At 39.1% G+C, this 22,932-nt stretch overlaps 1 protein-coding gene across 2 annotated transcripts in view; it reads left to right on the top strand.

The window, feature by feature from the left end:
• The window catches only part of llgl1 (LLGL scribble cell polarity complex component 1), a 123,381-nt gene that overhangs the window by 25,156 nt on the left and 75,293 nt on the right, over window positions 1-22,932 (top strand). For both annotated transcript variants that reach the window (XM_061905203.1, XM_061905202.1), the window contains exons 3-5: window positions 19,450-19,531; window positions 19,599-19,759; window positions 21,466-21,612. In XM_061905203.1, the coding sequence (XP_061761187.1) occupies window positions 19,450-19,531; window positions 19,599-19,759; window positions 21,466-21,612 (390 nt within the window). The remainder of the gene's footprint in view (window positions 1-19,449; window positions 19,532-19,598; window positions 19,760-21,465; window positions 21,613-22,932) is intronic.

The raw sequence follows: 22,932 nt of genomic DNA, 5'->3' as shown, positions 1-22,932 counted from the left end.
TGAAAAGAGTCGTAATTTTAAATAATTTTACTTGACAAAAGTCAGCATTTTATAAGAAACTAACATTTTGGCAATTTTATGAAAAGAGTCATTATTTTATTTGACAAAAGTCACCATTTTATAAGAAAACTAAGATTTTGGCAATTTTATGAAAAGAGTCGTGATTTTAAATAATTTTATTTGACAAAAGTCACCATTTTATAAGAAAACTTTAATATTTTGGCAATTTTAGGAAGAGTCATTATTTTATCTGACAAAAGTCACCGTTTTATAAGAAAACTAACATTTTGGCAATTTTATGAAAAGAGTCGTAATTTTTAATCATTTTATTTGACAAAAGTCACCATTTTATAAGAAAACTTTAACACTATTGGCAATTTTATGAAAATAGTCATTTTATTTGACAAAAGTCACCATTTTATAAGAAAACTAACATGTTGGCAATTTTATGAAAAGTCGTGATTTTAAATAATTTTATTTGACAAAAGTCACCATTTTATAAGAAAACTAACATGTTGGCAATTTTATGAAAAGTCGTGATTTTAAATAATTTTATTTGACAAAAGTCACCATTTTTTAAGAAACTAACATTTTGGCAATTTCATGAAAAGAGTCATAATTTTAAATAATTTTACTTGACAAAAGTCACCATTTTATAAGAAAACTTTAACATTTTGGCAATTTTAGGAAAATAGTCATTTTATTTGACAAAAGTCACCATTTTATAAGAAAACTAACATTTTGGCAATTTTATGAAAAGAGTCGTAATTTTAAATAATTTTACTTGACAACGGTCACCATTTTATAAGAAACTAACATTTTGGCAATTTTAAGAAAAGAGTAATTATTTTATTTGACAAAAGTCACCATTTTATAAGAAAACTTTAACATTTTGGCAATTTTATGAAAATAGTAATTTTATTTGACAAAAGTCACCATTTTATAAGAAAACTAACATTTTGGAGATTTTATGAAAATAGTCGTAATTTTAAATAATTTTACTTGACAACGGTCACCATTTTATAAGAAACTAACATTTTGGCAATTTCATGAAAAGAGTCATTTTATTTGACAAAAGTCACCATTTTATAAGAAAACTAACATTTTGGCAATTTTAGGAAAAGAGTCGTAATTTTAAATAATTTTATTTGACAAAAGTCACCATTTTATAAGAAAACTTTAACATTTTGGCAATTTTATGAAAAGAGTCGTAATTTTAAATTATTTTACTTGACAAAAGTCACCATTTTATAAGAAACTAACATTTTGGCAATTTCATGAAAAGAGTCATAATTTTAAATAATTTTACTTGACAAAAGTCACCATTTTATAAGAAAACTTTAACATTTTGGCAATTTTAGGAAAATAGTAATTTTATTTGACAAAAGTCACCGTTTTATAAGAAAACTAACATTTTGGCAATTTTATGAAAAGAGTCGTAATTTTAAATAATTTTACTTGACAACGGTCACCATTTTATAAGAAACTAACATTTTGGCAATTTCATGAAAAGAGTCATAATTTTAAATAATTTTACTTGACAAAAGTCACCATTTTATAAGAAAACTTTAACATTTTGGCAATTTTAGGAAAATAGTAATTTTATTTGACAAAAGTCACCGTTTTATAAGAAAACTAACATTTTGGCAATTTTATGAAAAGAGTCGTAATTTTAAATAATTTTACTTGACAACGGTCACCATTTTATAAGAAACTAACATTTTGGCAATTTCATGAAAAGAGTCATAATTTTAAATAATTTTACTTGACAAAAGTCACCATTTTATAAGAAAACTTTAACATTTTGGCAATTTTAGGAAAATAGTAATTTTATTTGACAAAAGTCACCGTTTTATAAGAAAACTAACATTTTGGCAATTTCATGAAAAGAGTCGTAATTTTAAATAATTTTATTTGACAAAAGTCAGCATTTTATAAGAAAACTTTAACATTTTGGCAATTTTATGAAAATAATCATTTTATTTGACAAAAGTCACCGTTTTATAAGAAAACTAACATTTTGGCAATTTTATGAAAAGAGTCGTAATTTTAAATAATTTTACTTGACAAAAGTCAGCATTTTATAAGAAACTAACATTTTGGCAATTTCATGAAAAGAGTCGTAATTTTAAATAATTTTACTTGACAAAAGTCAGCATTTTATAAGAAACTAACATTTTGGCAATTTCATGAAAAGAGTCGTAATTTTAAATAATTCTACTTGACAAAAGTCAGCATTTTATAAGAAAACTTTAACATTTTGGCAATTTTATGAAAATAATCATTTTATTTGACAAAAGTCACCATTTTATAAGAAAACTAACATGTTGGCAATTTTATGAAAAGTCGTGATTTTAAATAATTTTACTTGACAACCGTCACCGTTTTATAAGAAAACTAACATTTTGGCAATTTCATGAAAAGTCATAATTTTAAATAATTTTATTTGACAAAAGTCAGCATTTTATAAGAAAACTAACATTTTGGCAATTTTATGAAAAGAGTCGTAATTTTAAATAATTTTACTTGACAACCGTCACCGTTTTATAAGAAAACTAACATTTTGGCAATTTTAGGAAAAGAGTCTAATTTTAAATAATTTTACTTGACAAAAGTCACCATTTTATAAGAAAACTTTCACATTTTGGCAATTTTATGAAAATAGTCATTTTATTTGACAAAAGTCACCATTTTATAAGAAAACTTTAACATTTTGGCAATTTTATGAAAAGAGTAATTTTATTTGACAAAAGTCACCATTTTATAAGAAAACTTAACATTTTGGCAATTTCATGAAAAGAGTCGTAATTTTAAATAATTTTACTTGACAAAAGTCAGCATTTTATAAGAACTAACATTTTGGCAATTTTATGAAAAGAGTCGTAATTTTAAATAATTTTACTTGACAACGGTCACCATTTTATAAGAAAACTTTAACATTTTGGCAATTTCATGAAAAGAGTCGTAATTTTAAATAATTTTACTTGACAAAAGTCAGCATTTTATAAGAAACTAACATTTTGGCAATTTTATGAAAAGAGTCGTAATTTTAAATAATTTTACTTGACAACGGTCACCATTTTATAAGAAACTAACATTTTGGCAATTTCATGAAAAGAGTCATTATTTTATTTGACAAAAGTCACCATTTTATAAGAAAAGTTTAATATTTTGGCAATTTTATGAAAAGAGTAATTTTATTTGACAAAAGTCCCCATTTTATAAGAAACTAACATTTTGGCAATTTTATGAAAAGAGTCGTAATTTTAAATAATTTTACTTGACAAAAGTCACCATTTTATAATAAACTAACATTTTGGAAATTTCATGAAAAGAGTTATTATTTTATTTGACAAAAGTCACCATTTTATAAGAAAACTTTAATATTTGGCAATTTTATGAAAAGAGTAATTTTTTTATTTGACAAAAGTCACCATTTTATAAGAAAACTAACATTTTGGCAATTTTATGAAAAGAGTCGTACTTTTAAATAATTTTACTTGACAAAAGTCACCGTTTTATAATAAAAATTGAACCTTTTGGCAATATTATAATAAGAATCGGAATTTCATTTGGCAAAATTATGACAAATTTCCTATTCTGCAGCTCATTTTTATTCGACAGTTATTGAAATATCTTCTGTGACATCATGCACAAAAGTGCACTTTATTTGTTTTAAACTATTGTAGTGGCGGTCTGTACAAAAAGTGCACTTTAATTGAGTGTTGTTTTGATATGTCATCTTAGTGACATCATGCACAAAAGTGCACTCATAGCTTGTTTTAAAATGTCTCTGACAATCTTGCACTTCCTGTTTTGGAAATGACAAGAATGTTTGTGCCACTGCTTAACTGTTTCATAAATACACTTTTAGTTGTGATTTCCCTCTCTGCATGAAAGTTTAAAAGTAGCATATATTAATGCAGTATGAAGAAGAATGTTTGAATGTAGACACACAGAATCATCATACTGCTGTCATTATATGTGTCAAGTCTTCATTCAAGGCTGAGGCAGAATATCCAGATATATATGGTGTATCGTGATTTGGCCTAAAAATATCCAGATATTAAAAAAAGACTGTATCTCCCATCCCTAATACAAAACTGCAGTTTGACTTGGCAGAAGAAGAAGACATGTACAGTATCTTCTGTGGTGAGAATGTTGCACTGCTCTTGAGGCTTTGACAGGCTCTTGTGCTGTTGGAAAATGGGACAATCTGAAGCAAAGGATGCAAATTAGATGTGGATTGTGTATTTTGTGGGGGAGGGGGTGGAGTTGTTTGCTCAGTTTTAGTGGATGGAGACTGTCAATTAGACCAGTGTTTTTCAACCACTGTGTTGCGGCACAGTGGGAGATTATGTAATTTCACCTATTTGGGTTAATAATAGTTTTTTGCAAACCTGTAATTCTAGTCTGCAAATGATGTGTTGTTGTTGTTGAGTGTCGATGCTGTCTAGAGCTCGGCAGAGTAACCCTGTAATACTCTTCCATACCAGTAGGTGGCAGTCGGTAGCTAATTGCTTTGTAGATGTCGGAAACAGCGGGAGGCAGTGTGCAGGTAAAAAGGTGTCTAATGCTTAAACCAAAAATAAACAAAAGGTGAGTGCACCTAAGAAAAGGTATTAAAGCTTAGGGAAGGATATGCGGAACGAAACTAAAACTGAACTGGCTACAAAGTACACAAAATCAGAATGCTGGACGAGCGCAAAGACTTACTGTGCAGCAAAGACGGCGTCCACAAAGTTCATCCGAACATGACAATCAACAATGTCCCCACAAAGAAGGATAAAAACAACTGAAATATTCTTGATTGCTAAAACAAAGTACCGGTAGATACGGGGAAATATCGCTCAAAGGAAGACATGAAACTGCTAGAGGAAAATACCAAAAAAGAGAAAAAGCCACCAAAATAGGAGCGCAAGGCAAGAAAAATCAGCAAAAAAGTGAAAATAAGTCAGGGTGTTATGCACACTTGCCAAGCCTCCCCGATTTTCCGTGAGACTCCCGAAATTCAGCACCTCTCCCGGGACAAATTTTCTCCTGAAAATCTCCCAAAATTCAGCAGAGCCAGAAGCCACGCCCCCTCCACCTCCATGCGGACCTGAGTGAAGTCCGCTTTCCCACAATATAAACAGCGTGTCCGCCCAATGACGTTACAACTGTTTTATTGTTAGGCAGTTTCATTATCGTCCTCCCAGCGCCGCAACAACACACAACAACAGCAGTCACGTTTTCGTCTACCGTAAAGCAGTTTGTCTGCCGTAAACAGCAATGTTGTGACACTCTTAAACTGGACAATGCTGCCAATTACTGTACATGCACCGCAACACCTCCAGGCAACTTCAACCCTTTACTAATATCCTCCTCCATTCACATCCCACCCCCCAGATTTTAAATAATGTAAATAATTCAATGTATAAACTATAATGTTTAACTTGTGTGATGACTGTATTATGCTGATAGTATATATTTGTACCATGAATTGATTAACGTGGACCCCGACTTAAACAAGTTGAAAAACTAGTGGTCAATTGTACGGAATATGTACTGAACTGTGCAATCTACTAAAAAAAATTCAATCAATCAATCAATCATGCATATGTGACAATAACATCTACGGCTTTTAGAGAGTGTGCACACAACAGCAGTAAATATACTCTTAACCACGCCCCCTTCTTCCGAAATGGGAGGTCTCAAGGTTGGCAAGTATGGTGTGATGTGACAGTACACCTACTTTGAGACAAGAGCTATAGTGATGCATGCTGGGTTATGCTTTAAAGTCATATCCAACAATTGCCACAACAACTTTTTACTGTCAACTAAGTTTCATTTTTGAACGATTTCTGCTGGTGGTGTGACTCTGGGGGTTTTTCAACACAAAAAAATGTGCCTTGGCTCACAAAAGGTTGAAAATAGGGATGCACCGAAATGAAAATTTGTGCCGAAGCCGAATAAAATTTAAACGCTTGGCCGAATATTGAATACCGAATAATGAATGCAGTTTTTCAAAAATTTTTAAATATTGCATAAATAGCCTAGAATAAATATTTAGACATGTTTTTCAAATAAAGTAATTTTTTTATTGAATATTGACATTTTTTTTAATATTCCAGTAGTCTTTGCTTTTCAAAAAAAGCTAAATTTTTCATATTAGGCCTTCAAACAAAACATGCATTCCAAAAAAAATAAAAGTGCATTAAAGTGGATAAACCATCGGTAACAGTTCGAGATGCTACCTCAGTAGAAGCATTTAAGTCTCACCTTAAAACTCATCTGTATACTCTAGCCTTTAATTAGACTCCCTTTTTAGACCAGTTGATCTGCCGTTTCTTTTCTTTTTCTTCTATGTCCCACTCTCCCTTGTGGAGGGGGTCCGGTCCGATCCGGTGGCCATGTACTGCTCGCCTGTGTATCGGCTGGGGACATCTCTGCGATGCTGATCCGCCTCCGCTTGGGATGGTTTCCTGCTGGCTCCGCTGTGAACGGGACTCTCGCTGCTGTGTTGGATCCGCTTTGGACTGGACTCTCGCGACTGTGTTGGATCCATTGTGGATTGAACTTTCACAGTATCATGTTAGACCCGCTCGACATCCATTGCTTTCCTCCTCTCCAAGGTTCTCATAGTCATCATTGTCACCGACGTCCCACTGGGTGTGAGTTTTCCTTGCCCTTATGTGGGCCTACCGAGGATGCCGTGGTGGTTTGTGCAGCCCTTTGAGACACTAGTGATTTAGGGCTATATAAGTAAACATTGATTGATAAACCCACAACAAATGAATTAGATAGATAGTACTTTATATATTCCGTCAGGAGAGTTCCTTCAGGAAAATTACAGTTTTCAGCACAATCCCATTCAAGATCAGACAAACATGACAGGGAGACAGAACAGGATCGCTGACGGGTCTGCCGGCTTCCAGCGCCCCTTACAAAAAAGATGACATACAGGTAAACAAGGGGGGTAGGGGGGGAGAGAAAAAAAATAGAAGATTAAAATAAAATTAAAAAAATCGGTCTTAGCCTAGGCCCTGGAGTGGGGGTGCAGACTGAGGCCAAGGGAAAAAACAAAAACAACAACAACTCATAGCCATTGTACACATCCCTCTTCCACGTGTGTAAGAGGGAAACATCAAACATCAAAGAACACAGAGGACATTAAAGACATTAAAGTAAATTATTGTCCTTTTGGCAAAAGTCTGCTTAGCCACAGTAGATATGCTAATAATGTAAACAGAAGGCTTAAGTAAATCTCAATTAAGTGTGTGCTTGTAACCTCATACACTTATACAGGTACACAGCATTGTAACCTCATACACTTATACAGGTACACAACATTGTAACCTCATACACTTATACAGGTACACAACATTGTAACCTCATACACTTATACAGGTACACAACATTGTAACCTCATACACTTATACAGGTACACAACATTGTAACCTCATACACTTATACAGGTACACAACATTGTAACCTCATACACTTATACAGGTACACAACATTGTAACCTCATACACTTATACAGGTACACAACATTGTAACCTCATACACTTATACAGGTACACAACATTGTAACCTCATACACTTATACAGGTACACAACATTGTAACCTCATACACTTATACAGGTACACAACATTGTAACCTCATACACTTATACAGGTACACAACATTGTAACCTCATACACTTATACAGGTACACAACATTGTAACCTCATACACTTATACAGGTACACAACATTGTAACCTCATACACTTATACAGGTACACAACATTGTAACCTCATACACTTATACAGGTACACAACATTGTAACCTCATACACTTATACAGGTACACAACATTGTAACCTCATACACTTATACAGGTACACAACATTGTAACCTCATACACTTATACAGGTACACAACATTGTAACCTCATACACTTATACAGGTACACAACATTGTAACCTCACACACTTATACAGGTACACAACATTGTAACCTCATACACTTATACAAGTACACAACGTTGTAACCTCATACACTTATACAAGTACACAACGTTGTAACCTCATACACTTATACAGGTACACAACATTGTAACCTCACACACTTATACAGGTACACAACATTGTAACCTCATACACTTATACAAGTACACAACGTTGTAACCTCATACACTTATACAAGTACACAACGTTGTAACCTCATACACTTATACAAGTACACAACATTGTAACCTCATACACTTATACAGGTACACAACATTGTAACCTCATACACTTATACAAGTACACAACGTTGTAACCTCATACACTTATACAGGTACACAACATTGTAACCTCATACACTTATACAGGTACACAACATTGTAACCTCATACACTTATACAGGTACACAACATTGTAACCTCATACACTTATACAGGTACACAACATTGTAACCTCATACACTTATACAGGTACACAACATTGTAACCTCATACACTTATACAGGTACACAACATTGTAACCTCATACACTTATACAGGTACACAACATTGTAACCTCATACACTTATACAAGTACACAACATTGTAACCTCATACACTTATACAGGTACACAACATTGTAACCTCATACACTTATACAGGTACACAACATTGTAACCTCATACACTTATACAGGTACACAATGTTGTAACCTCATACACTTATACAGGTACACAACATTGTAACCTCATACACTTATACAGGTACACAACATTGTAACCTCATACACTTATACAGGTACACAACGTTGTAACCTCATACACTTATACAGGTACACAACATTGTAACCTCATACACTTATACAGGTACACAACATTGTAACCTCATACACTTATACAGGTACACAACATTGTAACCTCATACACTTATACAGGTACACAACATTGTAACCTCATACACTTATACAGGTACACAACATTGTAACCTCATACACTTATACAGGTACACAACATTGTAACCTCATACACTTATACAGGTACACAACATTGTAACCTCATACACTTATACAGGTACACAACATTGTAACCTCATACACTTATACAAGTACACAACATTGTAACCTCATACACTTATACAGGTACACAACATTGTAACCTCATACACTTATACAGGTACACAACATTGTAACCTCATACACTTATACAGGTACACAACATTGTAACCTCATACACTTATACAGGTACACAACATTGTAACCTCATACACTTATACAGGTACACAACATTGTAACCTCATACACTTATACAGGTACACAACATTGTAACCTCATACACTTATACAGGTACACAACATTGTAACCTCATACACTTATACAGGTACACAACATTGTAACCTCATACACTTATACAGGTACACAACATTGTAACCTCATACACTTATACAGGTACACAACATTGTAACCTCATACACTTATACAGGTACACAACATTGTAACCTCATACACTTATACAGGTACACAACATTGTAACCTCATACACTTATACAGGTACACAACATTGTAACCTCATACACTTATACAGGTACACAACATTGTAACCTCATACACTTATACAGGTACACAACATTGTAACCTCATACACTTATACAGGTACACAACATTGTAACCTCATACACTTATACAGGTACACAACATTGTAACCTCATACACTTATACAGGTACACAACATTGTAACCTCATACACTTATACAGGTACACAACATTGTAACCTCATACACTTATACAGGTACACAACATTGTAACCTCATACACTTATACAGGTACACAACATTGTAACCTCATACACTTATACAGGTACACAACATTGTAACCTCATACACTTATACAGGTACACAACATTGTAACCTCACACACTTATACAGGTACACAACATTGTAACCTCATACACTTATACAAGTACACAACGTTGTAACCTCATACACTTATACAGGTACACAACATTGTAACCTCATACACTTATACAGGTACACAACATTGTAACCTCATACACTTATACAGGTACACAACATTGTAACCTCATACACTTATACAGGTACACAACATTGTAACCTCATACACTTATACAGGTACACAACATTGTAACCTCATACACTTATACAGGTACACAACATTGTAACCTCATACACTTATACAGGTACACAACATTGTAACCTCACACACTTATACAGGTACACAACATTGTAACCTCATACACTTATACAAGTACACAACGTTGTAACCTCATACACTTATACAGGTACACAACATTGTAACCTCACACACTTATACAGGTACACAACATTGTAACCTCATACACTTATACAAGTACACAACGTTGTAACCTCATACACTTATACAGGTACACAACATTGTAACCTCATACACTTATACAGGTACACAACATTGTAACCTCATACACTTATACAGGTACACAACATTGTAACCTCATACACTTATACAGGTACACAACATTGTAACCTCATACACTTATACAGGTACACAACATTGTAACCTCATACACTTATACAGGTACACAACATTGTAACCTCATACACTTATACAGGTACACAACATTGTAACCTCATACACTTATACAGGTACACAACATTGTAACCTCATACACTTATACAGGTACACAACATTGTAACCTCATACACTTATACAGGTACACAACATTGTAACCTCATACACTTATACAGGTACACAACATTGTAACCTCATACACTTATACAGGTACACAACATTGTAACCTCATACACTTATACAGGTACACAACATTGTAACCTCATACACTTATACAGGTACACAACATTGTAACCTCATACACTTATACAAGTACACAACGTTGTAACCTCATACACTTATACAGGTACACAACATTGTAACCTCATACACTTATACAGGTACACAACATTGTAACCTCATACACTTATACAGGTACACAACATTGTAACCTCATACACTTATACAAGTACACAACGTTGTAACCTCATACACTTATACAGGTACACAACATTGTAACCTCACACACTTATACAGGTACACAACATTGTAACCTCATACACTTATACAAGTACACAACGTTGTAACCTCATACACTTATACAGGTACACAACATTGTAACCTCACACACTTATACAGGTACACAACATTGTAACCTCATACACTTATACAGGTACACAACATTGTAACCTCATACACTTATACAGGTACACAACATTGTAACCTCATACACTTATACAGGTACACAACATTGTAACCTCATACACTTATACAGGTACACAACATTGTAACCTCATACACTTATACAGGTACACAACATTGTAACCTCATACACTTATACAGGTACACAACATTGTAACCTCATACACTTATACAGGTACACAACATTGTAACCTCATACACTTATACAGGTACACAACATTGTAACCTCACACACTTATACAGGTACACAACATTGTAACCTCATACACTTATACAAGTACACAACGTTGTAACCTCATACACTTATACAGGTACACAACATTGTAACCTCACACACTTATACAGGTACACAACATTGTAACCTCATACACTTATACAAGTACACAACGTTGTAACCTCATACACTTATACAGGTACACAACATTGTAACCTCATACACTTATACAGGTACACAACATTGTAACCTCATACACTTATACAGGTACACAACATTGTAACCTCATACACTTATACAGGTAGCCTACACAACAGGCTAATAATGTAAACAGAGGCCCCACTAAATCTCAATATCAATCAATCAATCAATCAATGTTTATTTATACAGCCCCAAATCACAAATGTCTCAAAGGACTGCACAAATCATTACGACTACAACATCCTCGGAAGAACCCACAAAAGGGCAAGGAAAACTCACACCCAGTGGGCAGGGAGAATTCACATCCAAGTGGGACGCCAGTGACAATGCTGACTATGAGAAACCTTGGAGAGGACCTCAGATGTGGGCAACCCCCCCCCCTCTAGGGGACCGAAAGCAATGGATGTCGAGCGGGTCTAACATGATACTGTGAAAGTTCAATCCATAGTGGCTCCAAGACAGCAGTGAGAGCCCCGTCCACAGGAAACCATCTCAAGCGGATCAGCAGCGTAGAGATGTCCCCAACCGATACAGGCGAGCGGTCCATCCTGGGTCTTGACTCTGGACAGTCAGTACTTCATCCATGGTCATCGGACCGGACCCCCTCCACAAGGGAGGGGGGGACATAGGAGAAAGAAAAGAAGCGGCAGATCAACTGGTCTAAAAAGGAGGTCTATTTAAAGGCTAGAGTATACAGATGAGTTTTAAGGTGAGACTTAAATGCTTCTACTGAGGTAGCATCTCGAACTGTTACCGGGAGGGCATTCCAGAGTACTGGAGCCCGAACGGAAACTGTCTATAGATTAATCGGTGCATCCCTGGTTGAAAAGCACTGAATTGGACGATTCCTGAAAGGTTTGTGTTGCTCAATGAAATACCTTAAAGGCGTAAAACTATTCAATAAAAGTCTGAACTCTGCATTTCCGTCCACAACCGGCTGATTATTATTTTTTTGTTAGTTCCTGCAGTCCTGGGTTCAAATCCAGGCTCGGGATCTTCCTGTGTGAGTTTGCATGTTCTCCCCGTGACTGCGTGGGTTCCCTCCGGGTACTCCGGCTTCCTCCCACCTCCAAAGACATGCACCTGGGGATAGGCCCCTCCCACCTCCAAAGACATGCACCTGGGGATAGGCCCCTCCCACCTCCAAAGACATGCACCTGGGGATAGGCCCCTCCCACCTCCAAAGACATGCACCTGGGGATAGGCCCCTCCCACCTCCAAAGACATGCACCTGGGGATAGGCTCCTCCCACTTCCAAGGACATGCACCTGGGGATAGGCCCCTCCCACCTCCAAAGACATGCACTTGGGGATAGGCCCCTCCCACCTCCAAAGACATGCACCTGGGGATAGGCCCCTCCCACCTCCAAAGACATGCACCCGGGGATAGGCCCCTCCCACCTCCAAAGACATGCACCTGGGGATAGGCCCCTCCCACCTCCAAAGACATGCACCTGGGAATAAGCCCCTCCCACCTCCAGAGACATGCACCTGGGGATAGGCCCCTCCCACCTCCAAAGACATGCACCTGGGGATAGGCCCCTCCCACCTCCAAAGACATGCACCTGGGGATAGGCCCCTCCCACCTCCAAAGACATGCACCTGGGGATAGGCCCCTCCCACCTCCAAAGACATGCACCTGGGGATAGGCCCCTCCCACCTCCAAAGACATGCACTGGGGATAGGCCCCTCCACCTCCAAAGACATGCACCCGGGGATAGGCCCCTCCCACCTCCAAAGACATGCACCTGGGGATAGGCCCCTCACACCTCCAAAGACATGCACCTGGGGATAGGCCCCTCCCACTTCCAAAGACATGCACCTGGGGATAGGCCCCTCCCACTTCCAAAGACATGCACCTGGGGATAGGCCCCTCCCACCTCCAAAGACATGCACCTGGGGGTAGACCCCTCCCACCTCCAAAGACATGCACCTGGGGATAGGCCCCTCCCACCTCCAAAGACATGCACCTGGGGATAGGCCCCTCCCACCTCCAAAGACATGCACCTGGGGATAGGGGGATAGGCCCCTCCCACCTCCAAAGACATGCACCTGGGGATAGGCCCCTCCCACCTCCAAAGACATGCACCTGGGATAGGCCCCTCCCACCTCCAAAGACATGCACCTGGGGATAGGTTGATTGGCAACACTAAATGGTCCCTAGAGTGTGAATGTTGTCTGTCTATCTGTGTTGGCCCTGCGATGAGGTGGCGACTTGTCCAGGGTGTACCCCGCCTTACGCCCGATTGTAGCTGAGATAGGCGCCAGCGCCCCCCGCGACCCCAAAAGGGAATAAGCGGTAGAAAATGGATGGATGGATGTTAGTTTTTTTTTAAAGAAAAAAATCCTGCGTCATCCATCCTTTCCCGATATCATATCTTATTAGTGTGTGTGTGTTTGTGTGTGTGTGTGTGTGTGTGTGTGTGTGTGTGTGTGTAGTCTGCAGAGAACAATGCCTTCTGTTTGTCCGTATTCAGACCGTGAAATCGCTTTATCCTTGTTAACAGTCTTTCTGCCTCAGCGGGCAAGTGTGTGTGTGTGTGTGTGTGTGTGTGTGTGTGTGTGTGTGTGTGTCACGTAAGGAAAATGTGCCAATGATTGGGAGTGACCGGTGTGAGCCTGAACATGTTGCGCCATTCTTGAACCAGAAACTTTCTGCATTTCTCTTGCTTTGAACAAAGAGTTTGGAAAACCCTGCCATCAGTTTGTCTGCTGCAGTGCTGGATTCCAGAATTATTGTACTCTCCTGTTGTAATTATTCCAGATTGTCTCAGGCTGTGAGTCTGACTGCTTTGTGTGCATCTTTGTTGTCAGCTTCTGATCTTCCTGGCAGGACTTCCTTTAAATAAGTCTGTGTCTCATAAATTGCATTGTTTTGAGTTAAGTACTCCTTCGTGCGGTATGTTTGAAGTAAGTAGAATTTTAATGCAGTGCGGCATTTAAAGGCCTACTGAAATGAGATGTTCTTACTTAAGCGGGGATAGCAGGTCCATTCTATGTGTCATACTTCATCATTTCGCCATATTTTGCTGAAAGGATTTAGTAGAGAACATCCACGATAAAGTTCTCAACTTTTGGTCGCTAATAAAAAAAGCCTTGCCTGTACCGGAAGTAGCAGACGATGTGCGCGTGACGTCACGGGTTGTGGAGCTCCTCACATCTGAACATTGTTTTATAATCATGGCCACCAGCAGCTAGAGCGATTCGGACCGAGAAAGCGACGATTTCCCCGTTAATTTGAGCGAGGATGAAAGATTCGTGGATGAGGAAAGTTAGAGTGAAGCACAAAAAAAAAAAAAAAAAAAAGGCGACGGCTCCAGGTGGCGGGCAGTGGGGGCGTATCAGATGTAATTAGACACATTTACTTGGATAATCCTAAAAGATCCCTTATCTGCTTCAATCAATCAATCAATCAATCAATGTTTACTTATATAGCCCTAAATCACTAGTGTCTCAAAGGGCTGCACAAACCACTACGACATCCTCTGTAGGCCCACATAAGGGCAAGGAAAAGTCACACCCAGTGGGACGTCGGTGACAATGATGACTATGAGAAACCTTGGAGAGGAGGAAAGCAATGTACTTATATAGCCCTAAATCACTAGTGTCTCAAAGGGCTGCACAAACCACTACGACATCCTCTCTAGGCCCACATAAGGGCAAGGAAAACTCACACCCAGTGGGACGTCGGTGACAATAATGACTATGAGAACCTTGGAGAGGAGGAAAGCAATGGATGTCGAGCGGGTCTAACATGATACTGTGAAAGTTCAATCCACAATGGATCCAACACAGTCGCGAGGAGTCCAGTCCAAAGCGGATCCAACACAGCAGCGAGAGTCCCGTTCACAGCGGAGCCAGCAGGAAACCATCCCAAGCGGAGGTGGATCTGCTTGTTGTTTTAATAGTGTTTTAGTCAGATTGTATAGTCATACCTCAAAGTCGGATGGCTGCGGTGAACGCCAGTGTCTCTCAGAGAAGCCAAGCTCAAAGCTGCCTTTTTTGACAGCTGCTGCAGGAGGTCCTATAATCCACTGATGTCTCCAGTAAGAGTCGACTTAATATCACAATTTTCCCATCCAACTTGCTGGTTGGCGTAGAGAAACATGTTCGCTTGGACCGGCTCGTTGTTAAAGCTTCACAACAAACAAAGAAACGGGCTGTGTCTCCGTTGCTAAAGGCAGCTGCAATCCACCGCTTTTGACCAACAGCATTCTTCTTTGACGTCTCCATTATTAATTGAACAATTTGCAAAAGATTCAGCAACACAGATGTCCAAATTATTGTGTAATTATGCGATGAAAAGAGACGACTATGTCCGCTACAACCCGAGACGTCACCTCCAAAGACATGCACCTGGGGATAGGCCCCTCCCACCTCCAAAGACATGCACCTGGGGATAGGCCTCTCCCACTTCCAAAGACATGCACCTGGGGATAGGCCCCTCCCATCTCCAAAGACATGCACCTGGGGATAGGCCCCTCCCACCTCCAAAGACATGCACCTGGGGATAAGCCCTCCTACCTCCAAAGACATGCACCTGGGGATAGGCCCCTCCCACCTCCAAAGACATGCACCTGGGGATAAGCCCCTCCCACCTCCAAAGAGATGCACCTGGAGATAGGCCCCTCCTACCTCCAAAGACATGCACCTGGGGATAGGCCCCTCCCATCTCCAAAGACATGCACCTAGGGATAGGCCCCTCCCATCTCCAAAGACATGCACCTAGGGATAGGCCCCTCCCATCTCCAAAGACATGCACCTGGGGATAGGCCCCTCCCATCTCCAAAGACATGCACCTGGGGATAGGCCCCCTCCCGCCTCCATTATTACAGAAAGAATATGAGAAATTTTTCCCAATTTTATAAGAAAAAAGTCGACACATTGTGAGAAAAACACTACTTTTAGTTCATTTGTATTTGTTTTTGTCTGTAATTGTTTTTTAATCTTCATTATTTACTTCAAGTTATTACAGTATGTCTCTATATACATATTTATTTGATTTTTTTAAATTAATTTTAGCCACTTGTTATTTCATATGTTGACCACAGGGGGAGCACTTTTAAAAGCGACACCCAGTCAATGTGAAAAATCCCTCCTTTTTGGGACCACCCTCATTTTGATGAAGTGAAGTGAATTATATTTATATAGCGCTTTTCTCTAGTGACTTAAAGCGCTTTACATAGTGAAACCCAATATCTAAGTTACATTTAAAGCAGTGTGGGTGGCACTGGGAGCAGGTGGGTAAAGTGTCTTGCCCAAGGACACAACGGCAGTGACTAGGATGGCTGAAGTGGGAATCGAACCTGCAACCCTCAAGTTGCTGGCACGGCCGCTCTACCAACCGAGGCTATACCACCCCAATATATAGATGTCACCAGCAGGGGTGCAAATGAGACATTTTCTGTTAGATACACTGTTATTGGGACCACTTGTTCACACCTCCTCATATGGAAGATACTTTTCCTTCTTCATGTCTCAAGAAGGCTACAAATACTCACACACACACACACACACATTCTTGAATGTGTTACCTTCTTGAGACCTGAGAAAAATGCCTCCCTCTTTAGGAGCAGCCTTTCTACATATATAAAGATGTGTATTTACAACATTAATATATAGACATAAATTGTTGTGAAAAATTTGTTGGAATTTCACAAGACAAAAATTCAAATGCTGGCAGTGTTGGAATAAATGTCGTTATTTTACTCAACAAGTCAAAATTTTGTAGAAAAACAGGACGTGTGTGCAATTTTATGATAAAAGTTGGAATTTTTACTCAATAACAGTCGCAATTTTACAAGAAAAGCTTAAAATTTATGAAAAGAGTTGGAAGTTTACTCGACAAAAGTCACAATTTTATAAGAAAACATTAAAATGTGGGCATTGAAATAATAATAATAATCTGAATTTTACTGAAAAGGTGTCACTGTTTTACAAGAACAACAAACAAATTGGCAATATTGTGGTAAAAATTCCGAATTTTATGACAAATGTAAACCATTTTGCATTAAAAAGTAATAATTTTACGAGAAAGTATTGCAATATTACAGAAACAGAAGAATATTAGAAATTGTTCCCAATTTTGTAAGAAAAAAGTCGACACATTGTGAGAAAAAGATTGCTTTTTAGTTATGTTTTTTTCTTTGTAATTGTTTTTTTTAACATTATTTGCTTCGTTATTACAGTATTTTTTCATTAATTTTGGCCAAAAGGGGGGCGCATTTCAATTTCTTACACACACTTGTTATTTCATATGTTGAGAACTTTTCATGTGAAAAATCCCTCCTTTTGATCAGCAGGGGTGCCAATGAGACATTGTCTATTAGATGCAATGTTATTGGGACCATCACACCTCCTCATATGGAAGATACTTTTCCTTCTTCATGTCTCAAGAAGGCTGGAAATACAAGAACACACACACACACACACACACACACACACACACACACACACACACACACCGGTGTTTTTTAAAGGATTGCGTCAGCCAGTTGTTGGAAATTGCTATGCTGAAATGACCTCTTTACTATCCCACTTAAGTGTGTTTCTTTGGCTGTGCAGCTCACAATCACACTTAAGTGTTTCTTTGGCTGTGCAGCTCACAATCACACTTAAGTGTTTCTTTGGCTGTGCAGCTCACAATCACACTTAAGTGCTCACAATCACACTTAAGTGTTTCTTTGGCTGTGCAGCTCACAATCACACTTAAGTGTTTATTTGGCTGTGCAGCTCACAATCACACTTAAGTGTGTTTCTTTGGCTGTGCAGCTCACAAACACACTTAAGTGTTTCTTTGGCTATGCAGCTCACAATCACACTTAAGTGTTTCTTTGGCTGTGCAGCTCACAATCACACTTAAGTGCTCACAACCACACTTAAGTGTTTCTTTGGCTGTGCAGCTCACAATCACACTTAAGTGTTTCTTTTGCTGTGCAGCTCACAATCACACTTAAGTGCTCACAACCCACACTTAAGTGTTTCTTTGGCTGTGCAGCTCACAATCACACTTAAGTGTTTCTTTAGCTGTGCAGCTCACAATCACACTTAAGTGTTTCTTTGGCTGTGCAGCTCACAATCACACTTAAGTGTTTCTTTGGCTGTGCAGCTCACAATCACACTTAAGTGCTCACAACCACACTTAAGTGTTTCTTTGGCTGTGCAGCTCACAATCACACTTAAGTGTTTCTTTGGCTGTGCAGCTCACAATCACACTTAAGTGCTCACAATCACACTTAAGTGTTTCTTTGGCTGTGCAGCTCACAATCACACTTAAGTGTTTTTTTTGGCTGTGCAGCTCACAATCACACTTAAGTGTTTCTTTGGCTGTGCAGCTCACAATCACACTTAAGCGTTTCTTTGGCTGTGCAGCTCACAATCACACTTAAGTGTTTCTTTGGCTGTGCAGCTCACAATCACACTTAAGTGTTTCTTTGGCTGTGCAGCTCACACTCACACTTAAGTGTTTCTTTGGCTGTGCAGCTCACAATCACACTTAAGTGTGTTTCTTTGGCTGTGCAGCTCACAATCACACTTAAGCGTTTCTTTGGCTGTGCAGCTCACAATCACACTTAAGCGTTTCTTTGGCTGTGCAGCTCACAATCACACTTAAGTGTTTCTTTGGCTGTGCAGCTCACAAACACACTTAAGTGTTTCTTTGGCTGTGCAGCTCACAAACACACTTAAGTGTGTTTCTTTGGCTGTGCAGCTCACAATCACACTTAAGTGCTCACAATCACCATTTCATGTCTTTCAGTCACATCCACTGAGTGGGCAGAAAAATGTGTGTTTTGAGATCATATTTGCATCTCTGTTCATTTCCTTGACACGTTGCTGCTGTCAGATACGGCGCACCTGGCGTGGAGTTCACCGGCCTGCACCGTGACACCACTTCTGTCACACAAATCCACTTCCTACCTGGACAGGTGAGCCCGGAGCCAGCACTTGCTCACATCTCACCCTGGCTCTCATCAAATGTCTGGACTCACACAGGGTCGCCTGCTGTCACTCCTGGATGACAACACCATTCACCTGTGGGAGCTGACCGCCATGGCCCCCAGGCAGGTGGGCGGAGTCAAGAGGGAGGGTGTGGTCGTTCTACAGGAAGTGGCCAGCTACAGTCTTCCAGGAAGGCCGGGAATTGAGAGCTGCAGGTACTTTTTTTTCTTGTTCGCCTCTGGATTTTTATGATTATACTACAAACCCTTTTTCCATATGAGTTGGGAAATGGTGTTAGATGTAAATATAAACAGAATACAATGATTTGCAAATCCTTTTCAAGCCATATTCAGTTGAATATGCTACAAAGACAACATATTTGATGTTCAAACTCATAAACATTTTGCAAATAATCATTAACTTTAGAATTTGATGCCAGCAACACGTGACAAAGAAGTTGGGAAAGGTGGCAATAAATACTAAAAAAGTTGGGGGATGCTCATCAAACACTTATTTGGAACATCCCACAGGTGTGCGGGCTAATTGGGAACAGGTGGGTGCCATGATTGGCTATAAAAACAGCTTCCCAAAAAAATGCTGAGTCTTTCACAAGAAAGGATGGGGCGAGGTACACCCCTTTGTCCACAACTGTGTGAGCAAATAGTCAAACAGTTTAAGAACAACCTTTCTCAAAGTGCAATTGCAAGAAATTTGGGGATTTCAACGTCTACGCTCCATAATATCATCAAAAGGTTCAGAGAATCTGGAGAAATCACTCCACGTAAGCGGCATGGCCGGAAACCAACATTGAATGACCGTGACCTTCCATCCCTCAGACGGCGCTGTATCAAAAACCGACATCAATCTCCAAAGGATATCACCACATGGGCTCAAGAACACTTCAGAAAACCACTGTCACTAAATACAGTTGGTCACTATATCTCTAAGTGCAAGTTATAGCTCTACTATGCTAAGCGAAAGCCATTTATCAACAACATCCAGAAACACCACCGGCTTCTCTGGGCCCGAGATCATCTAAGATGGACTGATGCAAAGTGGAAAAGTGTTCTGTGGTCTGACGAGTCCACATTTCAAATTGTTTTTGGAAATATTCGACATCGTGTCATCCGGACCAAAGGGGAAGCTAACCATCCAGACTGTTATCGACGCAAAGTGGAAAAGCCAGCATGTGTGATGGTATGGGGGTGCATTAGTGCCCAAGGCATGGGTAACTTACACATCTGTGAAGGCACCATTAATGCTGAAAGGTACATACAGGTTTTGGAACAATTTATGCTGCCATCTAAGCGCCGTCTTTTTCATGGACGCCCCTGCTTATTTCAGCAAGACAATGCCAAGTCACATTCAGCACGTGTTACAACAGCGTGGCTTTGTAGTAAAAGAGTGTGTATACTTTCTTGGCGCGCCTGCAGTCCAGACCTGTCTCCCATGGAAAATGTGTGGCGCATTATGAAGCGTAAAATAGGACAGCGGAGACCCCGGACTGTTGAAGGACTGAAGCTCTACATAAAACAAGAATGGGAAAGAATTCCACTTTCAAAGCTTCAACAATTAGTTTCCTCAGTTCCCAAACGTTTATTGAGTGTTGTTAAAAGAAAAGGTGATGTAACACAGTGGTGAACATGCCCTTTCCCAACTACTTTGGCACGTGTTGCAGCCATGAAATTCTAAGTTAATTATTATTTCCAGAAAAAATTCAAGTTTATCAGTTTGAACATCAAATATGTTGTCTTTGTAGCATATTCAACTGAATATGGCTTGAAAAGGATTTGCAAATCATTGTATTCTGTTTATATTTACATCTAACACAACTTCCCAACTCATATGGAAACAGGGTTTGTAAATGCACTGGAATGAGAAGTCTTTACTCCAGCTGTTGTCTTCTTCTCCCATCCTTCAGTACCACCCGAGTGACCGTCCTTCTCCTGCAGAGATCCTGCCATGTGCTCTGCATCGGGACTGAGGGAGGAGGTGTTTACTTCCTGGATTTGGCCATTCTGTCACTTAAAGACAACCAGACGGTGCTGCAGGATCAGGTCACGCAGAGGTGAGGCAGCACTAGTTCAGACGTGCAGTAGTTCTTCTTCTCGTGCGTCAAATCTGGTCTTCTCGGGTTTCTATCATGCAGCATTTCAAAAACCTTTGGAGTCATAAAACCTGCAATGGAAAATTAAACCTCGAAGCCTTCATTTTTTTAAATCTTGAAACATGGACGAATTAAACTGATTGGTTTGAGTAGTCAAAGCCCACTAATAGTCATAAATACTGTAAGCCAGATCCGGGCAATATAGGCTAAGTATTTCAATCTGGCCCGCCGGAAATTCCTAAATAATTTTTTAATGAAGTGAAGTGACTTATATTTATATAGCGCTTTTCTCTAGTGACTCTAAGCGCTTTTACATAGTGAAACCCAATATCTAAGTTACATTTAAAGCAGTGTGGGTGGCACTGGGAGCAGGTGGGTAAAGTGTCTTGCCCAAGGACACAACGGCAGTGACTAGGATGGCGGAAGCGGGGATCGAACCTGCAACCCTCAAGTTGCTGGCACGGCCGCTCTACCAACCGAGCTATGCCGCCCCAAGATGGATAGTGTAGCTGCCATTATGATGTTTTCTTATGACCGTAAGTCTTGAACTACCGTATTTCTTGAATTGCCGCCGGGTATGTAGTATGCACCTGCCTAGAATTACTGCCGGGTCAAACTCGTTTCGCAAAAAATAATTTTTATTAGCACGTTTAGAATTTCCACCGGGTCAAACTCGTTTTGCCAAATAATTAAATATGCCTAAAATTTCCACTGGGTCAAACTCGTTTTGCCAAATAATTAGAATATGCCTAAAATTTCCACCGGGTCAAACTCGTCACGTCACGAGTGACACTTCACCCGTCATCATTTTCAAAATGGAGGAGGCTGATTTCAATCATTTGAAATCGCATAAAAGGAAGAAGATTAAGAGCTATTCAGTAGGATTTAAGGTCCAAGCTATTGAATATGCTAAAAAGAACAGTAAGCAGTTATGTTTTATTGATATACCGTAGCTGCGTGTGTCAAATATGAGTCATTAAATGACTCCCGCCTCCTAGTGATTTGACTCTATGTGGTAGGGAAACATGGCGTTGACGACCGATGTGACGTCACGTTCTGACGTCATCGCCTCCAGCGCGATAAACAGAAAGGCGTTTAATTCGCCAAAATTCACCCATTTAGAATTCGGAGATCGGTTAAAAAATATATGGTCTTTTTTCTGCAACATCAAGGTATATATTGACGCTTATATAGGTCTGCTGATAATGTTCCCCTTTAATGCACACTTTGTTTGTTTTGGTTTGTCAGACAAACCTTCAAAGTAGGATCTATCACATGCCT

This window comes from Nerophis ophidion, linkage group LG07 (genome assembly GCF_033978795.1).
Source record: "Nerophis ophidion isolate RoL-2023_Sa linkage group LG07, RoL_Noph_v1.0, whole genome shotgun sequence".
Lineage (NCBI taxonomy): Eukaryota > Metazoa > Chordata > Actinopteri > Syngnathiformes > Syngnathidae > Nerophis > Nerophis ophidion.
Note: the sequence above shows the minus strand (reverse complement) of the source record. Positions and strands in the feature narration are given on the sequence as shown.